Source organism: Myotis yumanensis, unplaced genomic scaffold (genome assembly GCF_028538775.1).
Source record: "Myotis yumanensis isolate MYYU_CA2020_CCGP unplaced genomic scaffold, mMyoYum1.0.hap1 SCAF_5, whole genome shotgun sequence".
NCBI classification, from domain to species: domain Eukaryota; kingdom Metazoa; phylum Chordata; class Mammalia; order Chiroptera; family Vespertilionidae; genus Myotis; species Myotis yumanensis.
In genome coordinates, this window is record NW_027223756.1 from 89,394,593 (window position 1) to 89,412,616 (window position 18,024).

At 47.5% G+C, this 18,024-nt stretch overlaps 1 protein-coding gene across 1 annotated transcript in view; it reads right to left on the reverse strand.

The window, feature by feature from the left end:
* MED26 (mediator complex subunit 26) overlaps nt 1–14,331 on the reverse strand; it is a 44,190-nt gene extending 29,859 nt beyond the window's left edge. The window contains exon 1 of the mRNA XM_070416328.1: nt 14,012–14,331. Coding sequence (XP_070272429.1) covers nt 14,012–14,083 — 72 coding nt within the window. The 5' untranslated portion in view covers nt 14,084–14,331. The remainder of the gene's footprint in view (nt 1–14,011) is intronic.
* Nucleotides 14,332–18,024: the final 3,693 nt, after the last annotated feature.

The window sequence follows — 18,024 nt, forward strand, 5'->3', positions numbered from 1 at the left end:
GATAGGTGTCAGGTCACTAGCCTACCAGGCAGCTCAGAGCAAAACTGGGGCTCCACCTGGTCCTTATCAGATCACCTGGCTTTACCCATCTTGTGTGTCAGGAGGCTGCAATGCTGGCCTCTCCAGGGCTGCTATTTCCCTGCTCCCATAAGGTGATGGCTTTTGGTCTGGGTCCCCAGAAATACAACTGCCTTCATCTAATTAGGAATGAAACACTCAGGACTGCACGCGTAGCCAGTCCTTCTATCTCATTAACTAGCAGTGTGATTCTCGGTAAAGTGGCAATCCTGGATACCATGGTCGGCAGAGGAGAGGCCACTGAGACTCTCTGAAGACTGTCTGGCCTGTAAATAAGGCCCACATAGTCAGTACAAAAGCAGCCTCAAGGTGCACTGGGTGTGGGTTTCATTCCTTCTTTTTTGGAAGAAGGGGGCAGAAACAAATGTGGCATTAGCCATGCTGAGATCTAGAGCAATTTTTATGGCCCAATGGTGAGGTTAGCAACAATGACTTCTTTGATCTGGAAGGAGAATGTAGTCAAAAGATGGACACACACACACACACAAACACACACACACACACACACACGGAGGACACGTCAGAAAAAACTTCGACATGGGAGCCTAAAGCCATCCTGACTGCACACTGCAACCATTGCAGCCAGAAGAGAATAGACATAAGTGTTCATTTAGCAACTATTTATTTACTGGGAAAATACAAATATATTGCATATGTGCTGAGGAGGAAGTCAGGGAAACAAGCAAACAGAACAGGTGACTGTCCCGAAAGCTTTGAAGAAAATAAACAGTGTGAGAGAAAGCATTCCTCCCAACCACTGGCCGAGGAGAGGTGGTCACCTCAGCCCCAGAGCCCCAGAAAGAATGGGCAGCAAAGGATCTGGAGCACAGCACCCTGCTTGACTCATCAAGTACTTTCAAGGGGCTCTGGGCATGGCCCCCCCAAACACTCAAACTAAGAGAACCTTTCAGCAGCCAGCTGCAAAGGCACTGATGCCATCTTGGACAAGGAACCTGTGGCCTACAGCCCAGATCTCCATCTGCACATACACCAATACTTTTGCTCTCCTGGGGCTGCTGTACCCTGCACCAGGGTCCAACCTGGCCTAGGATAAGGACTCCACCCAGGAGTGTGCTGGAGCCAGCTCATAGCAGCCTATGAGAGCCCAAGGTTATTCTGAAATCTTTTCCTAGCATCATGTTACTGGCTTGAAATGAGCCTGGTAGAAGTATTTAAACTGTAGAAATTGACAAACACTCAAATCAGGTCTTGATTTATTGTCAGATTGGCGAACTCTATACATCCCAATGCCTGCTTTTTGTTGCTGTTTTTAAAACACTTGGTGTTTTTTTAAAAAAAATTACCAGTTTTTTAAAAAAATATTTTTATTGATTTCAGAGAGGAAGGGAGAGGGAAAGAGATAGAAACATCAATGATGAAAGAGAATCATTGATCGGCTGCCTCCTGCACACCCCTCACTGGGGATCGAGCCCAAAACCGAGGCACCTGCCCTGACCAGGAATCGAACTGTGACCTCCTGGTTCATAGGTCCACACTCAATCACTAAACCACACCAGCTGGACATCCCAATGCTTATTTTTGCAGAAAAAGTCCCCTCCCCCATTTTATATATATATTTTTTTATTGAGGTGAAATTCACATAATATCAAATTAACCACATAAGCAAAGTTTTTATTGGGACACAGCCATGTCCATTCATTTTCATATTGTCTATGTTTGCTTCTGTGCTATATATAAAGGCAGAACTGTGACAGACACTGTATGGCCAAAAATATTTACTACCTAACCCTCTGCAGAAATAGTTTGCAACCCTGGGGTTTAGATTTAAGAAAGTGATGGAGAAAATGTTAATAATGCAGATTAAACTTAATAGTGTATCATGCCCATAGCCGTTACATTAGGAATAGCACAATTGAGGACATATTCTTCCAGTATTTGAAAACTATTATCTGATTCCGCAGATATCACTTAACTCATTAACATAAACAAAAATATCAATTAATCTTCAAGTAAGAACTATACTCCTAAGATGACTATAGATACAAAAGTTCAGCAACAATCAAGGAAAGCAGTCTGAGAGAAACAACTGGCTGCATGGAATTGACAATAGTGTCGTTTATTTCCTTGTTTGTAAACTGTGTGCTACCCATCCTTCATATCAGTAGAATTTATAAACTTATTACATATGCAAATGCATTTTTTTCCTAGAAACATTTACTGGCACACCACACAATAAATTAGAGTTCTTCATTATTTCAAAGTACTTAAAATAACGTTTGAATGAAACTAGAATCCATCTGCACTATTGTATTTCAACATCACATATAAATGAAAAGAGGGAAGGACGTGGATTCTTTAGAAATGCCAACGCTTATAAATTACTAAATGTTTACTAAAAATGGTTCTAAGTTTTATCATCTCCACTTGTAAAAACAGAATTTCTCCACAGTAATTACCAAAGCCAAGCAAAATCTAACAACATATAAAAATTATGTCTATGGACACAGTGCCTAAAACTTAACTTGTGGTCCACTTCTGTCACTGCCAGGCTGCCAGCATCCAGCAAAGGGGGAGCAGACAACCCCACCTTCAGGTGCTTGCTGAGAGCCGGGTGGGAAAAAGGAAGGTCATGAAAATCACCTGCCCTTACTCCTCTCAGTTACCTAAGAGGAAGAAGCTAGGCCAAGATATGCAGGCACCAGTTTCTGGTTACCAGGTTAACCAGGGGGAGGGGAGAGACAAGAGGAAATAGACAGGACAATCATACCAGACCAGAACACAGCCAGGGCCTGCCATGTCTCTCAGCCCAGAGGACAGAAGTCTGCAGAGCATGGCTCTTGCTTGGGTCATGGGCACCGCCTTTTCTTAACTATAGGAGGCCTGGGTGGTCTGGGCCTCCTGGACCGTACCACCTCGTCCGCCCAGACTGGGTCCAGGCAGTTACTGCAGCACCAGGAGAGCTGCTAGGGACAGGAGAACAAGCAGCACTGTAGCAGGAGCTCCTGGACTCCTGAGTGCTCCTCAGTCCATGATGGAGTCAGAAGCTGCAACCGGCACCTGCACAAACACAAGGTAACAGCAAGGTGCCCAAGTGCAACTATAGGCAAGTTAGAGTCTGCGGGTTTTTTGTTTTTTTAAAAAAATATATTTTATTGATTTTTTTACAGAGAGGAAGGGAGAGGGATAGAGAGTTAGAAACATCGATGAGAGAGAAATATCCATCAGATGCCTCCTGCACACCCCCTACTGGGGATGTACCTGCAACCAAGGTACATGCCCTTGACCGGAATCGAACCCGGGACCTTTCAATCCGCAGGCCGACGCTCTATACACTGAGCCAAACCGGTTACAGCGAGTCTGCGGGTTTGACCAGAAGGAATGGGTTACTCAGAACTCAGTGCTGCAACCTCACAACATTCAAAACCAGCCCATCCAGACCTTACATTTCAGCTACTTCCATTTTGCCAGCTGGACCCAAGTCTCCCAGCCCCCAGCACTTTACCAACTATCTGATGGTACTATCACATCAAAGATGTGATTAAACTAGCATTTACCCAGGGGACATTGCCAGCTTGCTTCCCACTCTACTACCCCCTTCACCAACAACAGGCCCCTGATGTCTCCTGAGGCATCCCCTCTATTCTGGACAAACCAACCAACATAGCCTGCTAATTCCAGCAAAGCCTGAAGACACCAGGACATGTCTACTGGGGTTTCTGGGAAAGTCCCCTGCTCTTTCTTCCCTTAAATCAGCGGTTCTCAACCTGTGGGTCACAACCATCGGAAAACACATATAGCATATCAGATATTTACATTACGATTCATAACAGTAGCAAAATTACAGTTATGAAGTAGCAACGAAAAAAATTTTATGGTTGGGGGTCACCACAACATGAGGAACTGTATTAAAGGGTTGCGGCATTAGGAAGGTTGAGAACCACTGCCTTAAATAATGTTCCACAAGGGTGAATCCTGAAGTTGCAAAGGCTAGAGCAGGGGTCCTCAAACATTTTTAAACAGGGGGCCAGTTCACTGTCCCTCAGACCGTTGGAGGGCCGGACTATAGTTTAAAAAAAAACTATGAGCAAATTCCTATGCACACTGCACATATCTTATTTTGAAGTAAAAAAACAAAACGGGGACAAATACAATATTTGTATTTGCATGTGGCCCGCGGGCCATAGTTTGAGGACCCCTGGGCTAGAGGGAAGACACCACTCTGTGTGAAAGCTACACAAAAAGTAGAACAGAAAGTTGGCCTTTGAATGACTCGAGCCAATCAGCCCCTTTGCTTTCAAGCTCTTGTCATGAGCACAGGGCTACCCTCCCTCTGTGGGAGTCCTGCAAACAGAATTAGTAAAGGAAGTGGAGGACAGGTGCTCTACTAGCAACTATTCTAAATGAACACTGGAGGCAAACAATGTGAAATAATTAGCGGAAAGGGTCTAATGTTCCTATATTACACTAGAGGCCCGGTGCACAAATTTCGTGCACGGGTAGGATCCTTAGGCCTGGCTGGGGATCAGGGCTGGCTGGGGCCTTCCTTTGTTCCACGCCTCCCCTTGGTGGTCAGCACATGTCACAGTGAGCAATGGAACTCCCAGTCTCCCGGTCAAACTCCCGAGGGGACACTTTGCATATTAGGCTTGTATATGTGTGTGTGTGTGTGTGTGTGTGTGTGTGTGTATTTATATAGAAGATACCTACACACTAGTGTCACTCACCCCCATAGACAGCATGAAACAGCGAGCTTGCCAACTGCATGCCCAGCACAGATGCAAGATGAACTGAGGGGGTAAGTTGGAAAGTGGCTTCTAGAAGGGCTGGCCTTAAGAAGAAGAGGGCAGTTAGCTAGCTACTTAGAGATCACCTGTGGGAAAGAGAATGTGGCCACTACCCCACAGCCCAACCTGGACTAGGACAGGGACCTGATGGCAAAAGGGGACAGGAGAGCTAAGTTGGCATGGGGGAGGGGATATCAAAATAAGCTATCGAGCAGACAAGAAGTCCCCAGTCCCCAGTGCATGCAAGTGGAGTTTCGATCAGCTTGGTGGGTCAGGGTACTACCCAAGAAGCCAAGTATGACCAGAGGTGTGGGTAGGGGATGGAGCTGAAGATACCAGCAAGGCAGAGGAGCCACCTACTGGGCCCTCAGTGAGCCACAATCACACACACAGCAGTCCTTTATCAGTAAATCAGCTGGCTGCTGACATCTGCACCAAAATACCCTCCCACCACAGACTCTAGGCCAGCCACCTACAACATCACTCTGTGCACACAGCAGATGAGTGACTGGGGTCTCCACAGCAGCTATGAGGCTGACCCAAAAGCATCACCTACTTCCTAACCCTAACGAATGAAACCCAGGGGAGAGGAGTGTCCAGGAAGGGTCTGGTTTGTCACATGACCAAAAAAAGCCAAAGATCCCAACGTGGCATTTGAACAGTATCTCCTGGGAACACTGAACCAGGGATCTAAGATCACGAGCCATCTTTTCTCTGTCATGGGTAAAAACGCCAGCCGAGAAACAAAAAGGAAGAATCACCTCATACCCTTTCCTCAGAAAGTTTAAGAGAAACACAAAGCATTTCCTTCTGGCCTGAATAAAAAGGTTTACAGAGTGCCCAGCTTACAGAGTGCCTGGCTGGTGTGGCTCAGTGGTTGAGTGTCAACCTATAAACCAGGAGGTCATGATTCAATTCCCAGTCAGGGTACATGCCTGGGTTGCAGGCTCCATCCCTAGTGGGGGGGGGGCAGGCAGGAGGCAGCCGAGCTATGATTCTCATCCCTGATGTTTCTATCTCTATCTCTCCCTTCCTCTCAGAATAAATATATATATATATATATATATATATATATATTTAAATGTATAAGGATCTGGACCCAGGCAAGAAGAGTAGAACTTTTTTTTTTTTTTTTTTACTGGTAAAAATCGTTTATTATAAAACCATTGAAACTTCCCATAAAAGATCGAGTTTGCAATAATGTGAACGGCACAGAACTAAGAACCATTGACCCACACCCTTCCTCAACCCCATTTTCATGGCACAAACAAAACTAGATGGAGCCCTTAGCCGCCTGACCTCCAGGCCAGCATTCCTTCCAAAAGCAATGCGCTCCTCTCCCGAGGTCAGCCACAAGCAGGCCGGGCTCAAACAGAGCGCCCCGAGGCTCGCGCAGAACTTTGCAGCCGTTTGGCCCTAGTTCTGGCTCGATTTCGGCGGGTCCGAAGCTGGACAGCCATGCTCACAATCAGGGACGTCACAGCGCACCGGCGAATAACGAAGAGCAGGACTCTGCATCTGCAGACGGTATTCATCAGGATTAAAACGCTGAAGCAACTCTCATACGCGGCCAGCCTTTGGGCCCTCGGGCCAAACAGCGTTGGTACCATCCACAATTCCACGTGAATGACCTCTGGGAAAGGGTAGTCTTGTAATAACGTCAGGACTTGGTCCCGAAGAAGCCTCGTGAGCCGGCCCCAGCACTGGCGGCGAGCAGGCAGGGACATCCCGCAGGAGCCGCCAAGAGTAGAACATCTTATGCCCACTGTGCTGTCACAGTGACATGGGAGATCTCAGCAGGTGGGTGAGGACTTGGAAGTGGGTTTCAATCCAGCGTGATCACTCCTAGCAGTATGCCCACAGATCATCAGTTTCCACAATGGCACAGTACCTGCCTCCTCAGTTGCTGTACAGATTAAATGAGTCTTTAACACACAAGGAGTGCTGAAAAGTACAGCACTCAATACCTACCCGGCGTTGACCGCCAGTTCCCAAGATCAGTCCTTTGCACAGGATAATCAACAAGCATCCAAGCACCCAGTTGCTATGAAGTCCTAGATACATGGGGAGGAACTCATGGTCCACTACCAGGGAGCTTGTAATCCAAGGAGAACATGAATAACAAGACCTATTATCAGCAGGAATGTAGGTTTTAAGTCAAGTGCGGTACCTGGGGAAACTGTCTTGGATTAAAGCAGGAAAGGTTTCTGGAAAAGGGAGAGGAGGGAGTGAGGTGGGGGTGGCAACAAACGGTATAAAGGTTCCAGCCCTAGGTGTCATACACAGACAACAAAGGTCAGCTTGCAGATTTAAGTAGATACTGTTTGGATGACAAGACATAACTTCATTTCAAAGCATGACTAGATTAGCTCTGTCCTTGAATTTTCTCAAAAAACAGCTACTCAAAGTACACCTGTCATTATGTGGGAGTTCCTGAATGTTTCTGATCATAAAAATGGATCCTGACAGAAAAAAGATTAGGAGCAGCTAGGCTAGAAATTCTAAGGGGGAAAAGGTTATAGGAACTGAGCAGGAAGACTGCTGTCGTTAAGCCCATTGGCTTCTGAGCTAACGCTAACCAGCACTGGATTTAGGCCCAAATTCCAACAGCCTCCTCTTCAATATTGGACAGATCTTCCCTAAAATGAAGTCCAGAGAAGCAACCAGGATGCGATTCACTCCACACAGTCCCTGGCCCATAGTATGTGCTCAGTAAACGGCAGTTGTTCACTTCATAGCCTCCAATGAAGACAGGAAACTTCGTTGCAGTCCTAGGGGCATTCCAAGGCTTTGAATTCCATCTGCCTGGCAGTGGCACCTCACCTGACATGATCCTTCTCCTTTATTGCAGGCTCCACATGCAGTCACAGAACCTCTAGGAACTCATATTATCAGTAGTCTCTGGGTCCAGACAGAGGGCCTAGGTGTGTCTGTACCCCAACCTGGTATGGTAGTCCCAAATTGTCTCCAGCCAGCTCCGGCAATAATCAAGAGCTCCCCAAAGTACTGTAGGGCCTCCCTCCCGGAAACTCCTGCCACCCAGAGTAAACGTAACACCGGGGTACAACAGCACTTCAAATACTTGAAATCAGCTCCCCGGCTCTTCACAGAACCTGACACCTGCCCCCTTCCCATCCCACTGCTGAGGGGGAAAACTACTCAAGACTTGCCAGCTATTCCTCCAAAAACTGACTTCCTTCACCTGACTGTAAAACTTTTCATTCTGAAAACTCAAAATGATGAAGTACTCTAGAAAGCCATTTCTCACGCTCTTAAGAATTCTGAACAATCTTTGAACAAGACAGAACTATAAGCCTTTTAAGGCCACTTCAACCCCAGATCCCCACTCCCACCCCAAATAGTCCATGTGCACACACTATGCCTGCCCTTCTCCCTACAATGGAGGCTCCAGGTCCCTGGAACGTAAGGGCCAGGAATGTCCAGGTCTGCACCCTTTGTACCCAGCACATAAGCTCTTGCTAGAAACGTTTATTCAATGGCTGAGCTACCATTTCCAGTTTTACCATATGTCTCCATGAACAGTATACCAGTTGGTGATTGAGATGTTAAGTATATTGCCCCCTAAGACCTGGGATTCATTCAAAGAGTACTTTTAAACAGCATGCACAATACTGGTAGGCCTTCCTTATGCAGGAAATGCTCCCCAGTTCATGGAATCCCTATGTCAATTCTTGCTCCATTCCACACCTGTACCTCAAGAGTGAAAAGAAGCTGTTATAGAAGGGGGCTCTGAGCATGGGCATTCTGGGGCTGAAGTGAAAAAATACACTGCCTACACTGCCACCTGCTGAGCCACAATCTCAGTCACCCATTCTGACAACTAGCTAGTGGGCCCCTGGGGGACAGCCCACCACCAGGATTAAAAAGAAAAAGCACAACAGAGGCAGCTTCCCCAGAAGACAATTTGCAGCGAGGGGCTGGGCAGGAGACCCACTACTGGACTGCAATCACATAGAAATGAGCCTGGGGCCTGGTTCTGGTTAAACTAGAATTCCATCTAAGAAGATGCCCACCAAGACACAAAAATCAAGCCATAGGCGAGCACAGCTACTCTCCTACACCTAACCCCGAGGTGTGTGTCCTGCCACACATCTGTGTCCTGAGCCCAGGAGCCCAGTTGACCATGGTGCCTTTTAAAAACTGTATCAGGACAAAAACCACTTCCCACAGGCTGATCCTGGACAGTTACCCAGGCCTTTGCAACATACTCCCTCAGGACACATGACCAGGTTTTGGGCTTGATACCCAGAAGGGGGCATGCAGGAAGCAGCCAATCGATGTTTCTATCTCTCTATTCCTCTCTCTCTAAAAATCAATAAAAACATAGTTTTTGTTTTTTTAAAAAAGGACAACATAGTCCAATTAAAGCCACCTCTGAGGACCACCCAGAGACCTCCATGAAGATGCAAGGTAAAGTCCACCTTCTTCTGAAGGAGTGTCACAACAAGGACACACACCTGCTTCATAATGGACACTTGTTACCTGTCTATTTCCCACAGTCATAACACACCACACCGTTCTCCCCATAGATCCTGGCTACAGTATAAAGAGCAAAGACAGGAATGTCACTGAATTTGGGAAACAGCGTGATCAGGCAGTGACATACTTAGATTTCATATGCTCTAATATATTGGAGAGAATCAGAACAAGCAGTCTTCCATTTTACAAGAGTCCTCTTTTCTGCAGAAATCAATGGCATTTTAAGTTAATATCAAAACTGCTGTAACATGGAAGCAGAAAACAAGACTCATGAAAAGTTCCACGTCAGCTGGCAGCTGCCACACCACAGTGTGGTCTGGCCCAGGACTCTGTCCCTAAAAGTAACCTTAAGATGTTTCTGGGGCAGGCTGCCTAATATTGTCAACCTGTTAGATCTGGCACAGGTAAATCTAACCCAACTACTGGAGTCATATATAAACTTATGTGAGAGAGAAGAGGCTCCCACATCTTGTCTTATCAGCTCAAGGACACTGCCCTCTTGGTCCTCTTCAGAGCCATCTCTCCATCTTTGAAAGCAGTGTGGTAGTATTTAGAGTTGGAGGTACATCACTTAGTAACTTTGGGTATTGGGGCTGTCACCTCACATGAAGTCAGTAAGTAACAAAAGCATCTTGCCCTCTCCTGGACACAGGAGACACTCACTAAGCAGCGTATACTGTCACTGTGCAGAAATGAGAGAGAGGTGGCTCAACTCACCTTCCTTACAGGGTTGGTGAGGGGAAGTAGAAGATGCTATTAAAATGCTGTACAGCCCTGACCGGTTTGGCTCAGTGGATAGAGTGTTGGCCTGCGGACTGAAGGGTCCCAGGTTCGATTCCAGTCAAGGGCATGTACCTTGGTTGCAGGCACATCCCCAGTAGGGGGTGTGCAGGAGGCAGCTGATCGATGTTTCTCTCTCATTGATGTTTCTAACTCTTTATCCCTCTCCCTTCCTCTCTGTAAAAAATCAATTATATATATATATATATATATATATATATATATATAAATGCTGTACAAAGTCCTGTGAAGTGTGCATATCTGTGTAAAACTTTGTTATTTTAGAAAGTTCACACAATGCACATTGCATTAAAAAACTTTTAAGACAATTCATGTTAGCCTCGGCTGCCCTTTCCATAACCTGAACCCTGGATCGGGAAGGAGCTTTCTGGGCACATACTCTGGTCCCCAGTTCCACTTTGCAGCCCAGGAAAACTAAGCAGCATCTTAACCTTCAAATTCCTAGGTGGGAAAATTATCCTTCTTGAGTGTGTCTCTCTGCAGAGACCCCTTGGTCACCTCCTGTTGGAAACTAATGTCTGCAGAACTGTGAATAAGAAAGTTATGCCTGAAGTTTCCTGCTGAAGAGCCTGACTGCTGGCAGGCATTTACACTAGTGTCCAGGGCCAGTTCAAGTCCCTCTTCCCTTCAGTGCCTCCTCTAGCCTCTCCCTGCTCTGAATATAGGAATAGTCACCTGCCTTGAGCAAGGCCTGCCTTGTGCTGTTATTCAACTTGCCATGGGGCTTCAGTATCTGCTCACCATCTCAGTCAGACCTTTACTCAGATGCCAGATAAACATCCATGTTCCTTACAGCTCTACAGAGTTCTGCATTAGAATATACCATACTGATCCCCTGGGCCTATAGCAGTCACAAGGGCTTTTCTGTAAAAGATGGCTCAAATGCAGCTCCTCAGTCATAAGTCCAAGAAGGATCCTAGGGGTTAGTCAGTTTAACCAGCACTTAGAAGGTACATCCTAATGCTTCTGCTCTAGAGAGAGAAGATAAGAAACAAACCATGCTCACAAAACTTTTCATTCTGGTCAGGAAGACAAAGTCTGAACTTTTGTGAAACAAAAGTGGGAACCTAATCACCTGCTAAAGAGACTGCTGGGGGTGGACTAACTCTGATTTCTGGGTAGGAAAAGACACTGCCCTCAACTTCATCTCTAATGAAGCAAGATTAAGCTGTAATAAATGTGCACACTGCACTCAGAGAGATCATCAATACTCTGGGCTGACACACCAGGAGAAGAGTAAGGCTTGACTGTTCCGAAAAACTGTTAGTGTATCTGAAAAGGAGTGTAGAAGAATTACTTCAGTACTGAGTTGATGCTATAGAAATTCAAATACTCCAGAGGCTAGAATTTAGAGCAAAGAAACAACTTTCCTCTTAAGAACTCCTTTGTCAAGGAGGAGGTCAGTAAATGTTACTTTGTTACTTCCCTAATTTTTCAGATACTTGCGTATATTAGGTCACTGCCCTACATTGATTTTTCAAGCAAAAGCTGTTTGTTAACCATAACTGCCCATAAAGGTAAGCATTACATGACACAATTCTGTGTTGCTTCTCTCAAAAGACGTTTAATTTTAGTGTTGGCTCTTCAACTCTGTCCCCATTTTTTTTCCCATGAACATCTTAAATATGTGTCAACTAACTATCCAGAAGTGAAGTTCATAATTGGGTAAGGCAGAGAAGAGCAGCTGCATGGCAGCAATACCTTGTTGGAGCCACCTCACTCTTACCTGGACCCAGGTCAAAAGAAAACTGCAGCCTGGCCATACTGTTGCACCTTCTCCACCAGCAACCTATTCCACCATGGTTCTGAGATTCTATACTCAGTTTGCTCTAAGTCACGCTCTAGTCAAATGGTTATTAACAATGTTCACAAACACTAACAATGGCAGCATTTAAAGGAGGGACTTTCCTCATCACTCATATTCAAAGAGACAATTTCCCAATTCCATCCATCACACTTACTTAGTAGGACTCTATGCACACCTATCACTAGAGTCATCCAAAACAAGCCACATGAAATGTGAATTCTATGCCATGTAACACAGCCATTAGCTCATATGAATGTAATGTTCCTGCACGCACCAGGATATATGAAGCTGAGATTTGTTCCCTCCTCCAGATTCTGGCTAGTCCCTTTTCCTCCCCTACTCCTAGGAACCCTCTAGATTAGAGCCTACACACAATGCAACCCCTGAGGTTGCTGCCCCACCTAATCTACAACATCATGAACACTTGTGAAAGCACCTTCTGATCCCAAAGCTCTCCTAGGTGGCATTAAGGGTCAATGCTAACATCTCAGCCACTCTCAGATTCTCCCAAAGTCAAACAAGCACGTGGAATTCAAGAAATTGCACTGGGACTCCACAAAAGATGCAAAAGTCATCAAGACTTACATTTTTTATGTCACTTGCTTTATCCTCTAATATTTCAGTCTTGAGAATTATAGTAGCACCAGTTACTGCAAAAATTCTGGAAGGTTTTACATAGCTTGTGCCTACTCCACCCCCAAAAGCCTAACAAAAATGTATACATTTGTTAAAAGCAATTCCCACCAAGTCAGTCTTAATGGGGCCTGAAGACCAGGGGTACTTATGACACAGAAACTAGATTAGAGAATAATAACTCCTCAGTTTCTACCAACACTGCACAGTCCAGCATGATTTAAAACACACACACAAAAACTGAAACAGGCTAAAGCACACTAAGAGCAATTAGCCAAGCTCACATAAAGGAAAACCAAAAGCCCCAGCAGTGAAAGTTACCTGGCCAAGCCCAAGATGATTTTTTCTTCCATCCCCAGCATGTTAAGAAGTGATCTCAATGGCCACTTCCTGGTCTCCCAGCAAATGCAGGGACTCACCTCATACCAGGATACCATCTTCCCATTGACCAACCTGCTCCTGCCACAGGGGAAAATGACCCCCTATCGCCAGCAACCCATTGGAGAATATGTGAGAACATGATGAGTCTTTCCCTTCACACACGGAGGGAGCAGGGGAGATCCCTCTGCAAACAGTAGCCTCATTGTAGGGACATCTGAGAAAGACACCTTGGGGTTAACCCTGACCTTCTAGGTCACAAGCCACCAGGCTGGGACCCCTAGGTAGGGGAAAGAGACAACCTAAACAGGGCTCTTGGGAGAAAGAGATAGCAAAGACTCACCTCTAATTCTCTACCAAAAGTGGGACTCTGGCTTGGTCAGAGACGCAATGGGCAGTTAGACCCAGAAAGGCAACATGAAGAATCCCACCTTCCCCAAGATCATCTTCCGTTGGCTGCGACCCCAAGAGGGACCCGGCAAAGGCATGGCCACTCCCAGAACCCAGGGGCCTCTCCAGGCGCCCTGGGCACCCAGCGAGGGGCAAAACGAGCGGGGGGGGGGGGGGGGGGGGGAGGGGGTCCCCTCCGAAGTCAATGTGCTTCCAGCAGGAGAAGAGGGAAGGACTTCCCTGATCACCCAGAAAACCGAGACACAGGTGGCAAGGGCTCCCCGAATTATACCTAGGACACCAGTTGCTCCACAGCCTTTCTCCCTCCCCTCCCCCAAACCGGGAGGGTTTCCCGGGGGTCTCGGGTCTCGGGGGAAGGGCAAGGCGGGTAAGCCCCGTCAGGAGCAGCAAGGGCCGTAGAGCTGGAGCAGGAAGGGAGGCAAAGCTCTGGCCTCAGATCCGGTCTGCTCCCTTCACCCAGGCCGCACGGAAGCCTCGGCCTCACGTACCGAGCGCCCCGGGTCTGGGCCTGGGGGGCGAAAGGCTGGGATGGCAGCGGCCCTCGGGGACAGGTGGGCCTCAGACGGGTCCCGGAAGCCCGGAGGATGAGGGATACTGAGGAAGGGGAGGGTCCCGGGCCCACGAGGCCTCGGTCCCGGCCCGCGCGGGGGGTACATACGTTGCTTTGGGGGTCGATGGCCTGCAGCAGCCGGTCCCTGATCTGCTGCGGAGACGACGGAGCCGCTGTCATTGCCTGGGCGAGGCGGGGGGGGAGCGGCCAGGCCAGCGGGCGGGCGGGCTGAGACGGGGGACGAGGGTCACTCACTCGCCGGCCTCCGAGAGCGGAGCCTCATGTTCCCCGCGGCGCTGGAGGATGAGGGGGCGCGCGGGGTGGCGGAGAGGGAGCCGGGGCTCGGGCTCGGGCCCGGGGCGCCGCCGCCACCGGAGGAGGAGGAGGAGCCGCCGGAGCCGCCGCCGCTGCTGCCGCCGCCTCGAGAACCAAACTCCAGTGAGCTGCCCCGGCGCGGAGCACTCTGGGTAACCCGCGCCGCACGCAGCGTCGGCGCCACGCTGAGGAGATTGGGAGATGGGGCGGGCGGAGACGCCAGGCCTGGGCGGGGCCACGCGCGAGCCACGCCCCGCGCCTGAACGCAGGCGCACGCAGGCGCACTCGCCGCAACCCAGGGCCGCCCCACCCCCCAACCTGGGGAGCCGTTGGGAGGCGGTTGGGCGGGGCAACGGCCGCAGCTTGAAGGCCACGCCCCCAGCCGTGTCGTAGGCGGAGGTTCCCGACGGAAACCCGCGACGTGCGCGGAGTCCTTGAACCCAGCGCTGTGGGGACCTCCTCGGGGGAGAAAAACCTTCCCCGCACTGACGGAGGTGACAGGGGTCGTGGGCGGGAGACACTGCCAAGTTTTCCGAGCCCAGGGGTCCTTCCTAGCCTCTCGATCGGCGTTCTTGGGGGCGAGGGAGACAAACGTCCACTTAGTGATGCGCGTGTGAGGGTCTACCGAGGGGCGCGGAGGAACGCCCCGCCCGCGTCCCTGCGCACCCCACAGGGCGGGGGTTTGCAGCGCCTCGCTGGCCTGAGTTTCGAAAGCTGAGGCCGAGACGCGTCTCTCGGAGGAGCCGCCACCCCAGCTGGGATAGCTTCAAAGCCAGCCCTGAGCCGCCCCCGTGGTTGCAAACCTGTGCCCCAGTGACATCGGGACCGGATCGCTCTGGTCGGGACGTCCTGGTCCTGGCGGGGTGCTGGGCAGCATGCCTGTCTCTGCTCCTCCCGCGGAGGCAACCAGAAAGGTGCCCGGGGCCGGCGGAATCTCCCCGTGTGGAGAACCCCTGGCTTTACAAGACCCACCCTGCTTGGCGTGGAGGCTGGAAAACAAACCCGCATTTTATGCGCCAACCAGTTCCTAAAGGAGGAAACTAAGGCCCAAGGTCACCCGGAGTTAAAGGTCAAATCCAGAATTGCTACTGTCTGGGGCTCCCCGCCCAGCCCCCTTCCCGCCCGCTTCCGCTGCTGTTGTCTTCTCTGGAAGCTGTTAGAAATACTATTGTGAGAAAAGGGGTGGGAAGGCTGGCTGAGTGGATTATTAGCCGTGGCCTCAGGAGAAATAACTTTTTTGGTTGTTACCGGAAAACCTAGATTTAAAACAGGCGAGAGGCAGCTGATGAGAACCACATGTGCGTCTTGGGTCTGCCATACACCTGTTAGTCTTGCATTTGTTATTTTATTTGCAAAAACGGCTGCTTCTGCACATGTGAAAAGTTTTACATCACTCTTGTAGGAGAAAATAAACATGGGCAAAATACTTCGTTCAGTCACTCTCCTTAGAATGAGCTGCTTTGTGTACATGGTCCAAGTTGGAAACCTGCCCACTTGGAAATATTCTTTATCTCATTTAAGATAAGCAAAATAAACAAACTCTCAAAAAGAAAGAAAGAAAAGCTCGCCCCCAAGTATAATCTAGTCCTGCCTCTCTTTTTAATTTCTAGATGTATACAGTATCTTTTAATCAAGGATTGTACCAAAATAAGCAATGTTTTGCATGGGTCAGGTTATTTAAGAAAACTGGAAAGCACTCACCTACTCTTTTTTATTTTTCTTTGTGTTTTTTAATATTTTAAGTTTTTTCCCCATCATTATCCCCTCTAAGCCCTCTTCCCCCTATCACCACAGTTGTCCATGTCCATCAGGTTTTTTTTTTGTGTCTTTTTTCCCTCAAATCCTCCACCTGCCTAATCACCTCCCACCAGAGTTGTCTGCCTGCCCTCTATCTAAGAGTCTGTCTCTATTTTGCTTGGTAGTTCAGATTGTTCATTAAATCCCACCTAAGGCCCAGCCAGAGTGGGTCAGTGGTTGAGTGTGGACCAATTCGGATTCCCGGGTCTGGGCACATGCCAGGGTCGGCTCCATCCACAGTAGGGGGCGTGCAGGAGGCAGCCAATCAATGATTCTCATCATTGATGTTTCTCTCTCCCTCTCTCTAACATCAATAACATTTTTAAAAAATTCGACATGAGTGAAATCATATGGTACTTGTCTTTCTCTGAATTATTTTACTTAGCATAATGTTCTCCAGGTCCATCCATGTGATCGCAAAGGGTAACATTTCCTTCCTTTTTACAGCAGAGTAGTATTCCATTGTGTCAATTTACCACAGCTTTTTTACCCACTCATCTACTGATGGACTACTTGGTCTGTTTCCAAATCTTGGCTATTGTAAATAACACTGCAATGAACATAGGGGTATATATATTCTTTTGAATTAGTGTTTCAGTTTTCTTTGGATACATTCCCTGAAATGGAATCACTGGGTTATAAGGCAGTTCCATATGTAATTTTTTCAGTTAACTCCTTACTGCTTTCCACAGTGACGCCACCTATTTGCATCTAACCAAAGGTTCTCTTTTCTCTCACTTGTTTGTTGATTTATTGATGATAGCCATTCTGATAGGTGTGAAGTGACATCTCATAGTTTTAATTTGCATTTTTTTTTGGTGATTAGAGACAGCATTTTTTCATGTCTATTGGCCATCTGCAGGTTCTCTTAAGAGAAGTGTCTATTCAAGTCTTTTGCCCATTTTTTTAATTGGATTGTTTGTCATGTTGAGTTTCATAAATTCATTAATTTTGGAATGTAATGCCTTATCAGATATATTGTTGTTACCTACTCTTTTTAAACTAAGAAGAAACAGCCTGGCCGGTGTGGCTCAGTGGTTGAGCATCAACCCAGGAGCCAAGTGGTCACTGGTTCAATCCCAGTTAGGGCACATGCCTAGGTTATGGGCTCAATCCCCAGTAGGGGGCATGCAGGAGGCAGCCAATCAATGTTCCTCTCTCATCAATGTTTCTATTTCTCTATCCCTCTCAAATGAATATTAAATATAATAAATATACACATGAGGATGCATATGAACACACACATATAGTTTTATTCCACATTTAACATACAGCAGGTCCTTGAATAATGTTATAATGAAAATGTTTTTGTCATAATGATGATATGCCATAGGAACTTAATTCTTGTTTATATCAGTTAACCTGTGGTAAGACTGGTTATACATTGTTTCTTTCAAAGTTGAAGAGCCTGCCCTGGCCAGTACCACTTGGTTGAGATTTGTCTGTGCACCAAAAGGTCACCAGTTCCATTCCAGGTCAGGGTACATGCCCAGGTTTCTGGTTCAGTGGGGGTGTCTACAGGGGGCAACCAATCAATGTTTCTCTCTCACATTGATGTGTCTTTCTTCCTCTCCCTTCCTTTCTCTAAAATCAATAAAAACTTATTTAAAGTTGCAGAACCTATCCACAACATTGGGGACTTACTGATATACAACGTATGCTTGTCATGGTAAAGAGCACCACTGAACGGAATCTTGAAAATTTTAGCAGCCTCTCTAAGGGTCTGTGATAGATACTGTAGTTCACCTGGCCACCTTTCTGCTTTGAAGAAGAGATATTTGAAATGTTACCCAAAAGTGGGGCTCAAGATAAATCCTCTTGCTGTAATATCCTCAGGGATATATCCCTTAAATTATTTAGAGAGAGCACTGGCCTCACCATTCTGAGAGGACAAGATCCTTTGTGTTTGGAATGTCCTTAGAAAAACTGTCTCATCTTTTAGCAAGGTGGCCCCCAAAGACTAGGGGGAGGAATGGCTAAGTCCATGACTTGCTCTTCCCATGGAAGTG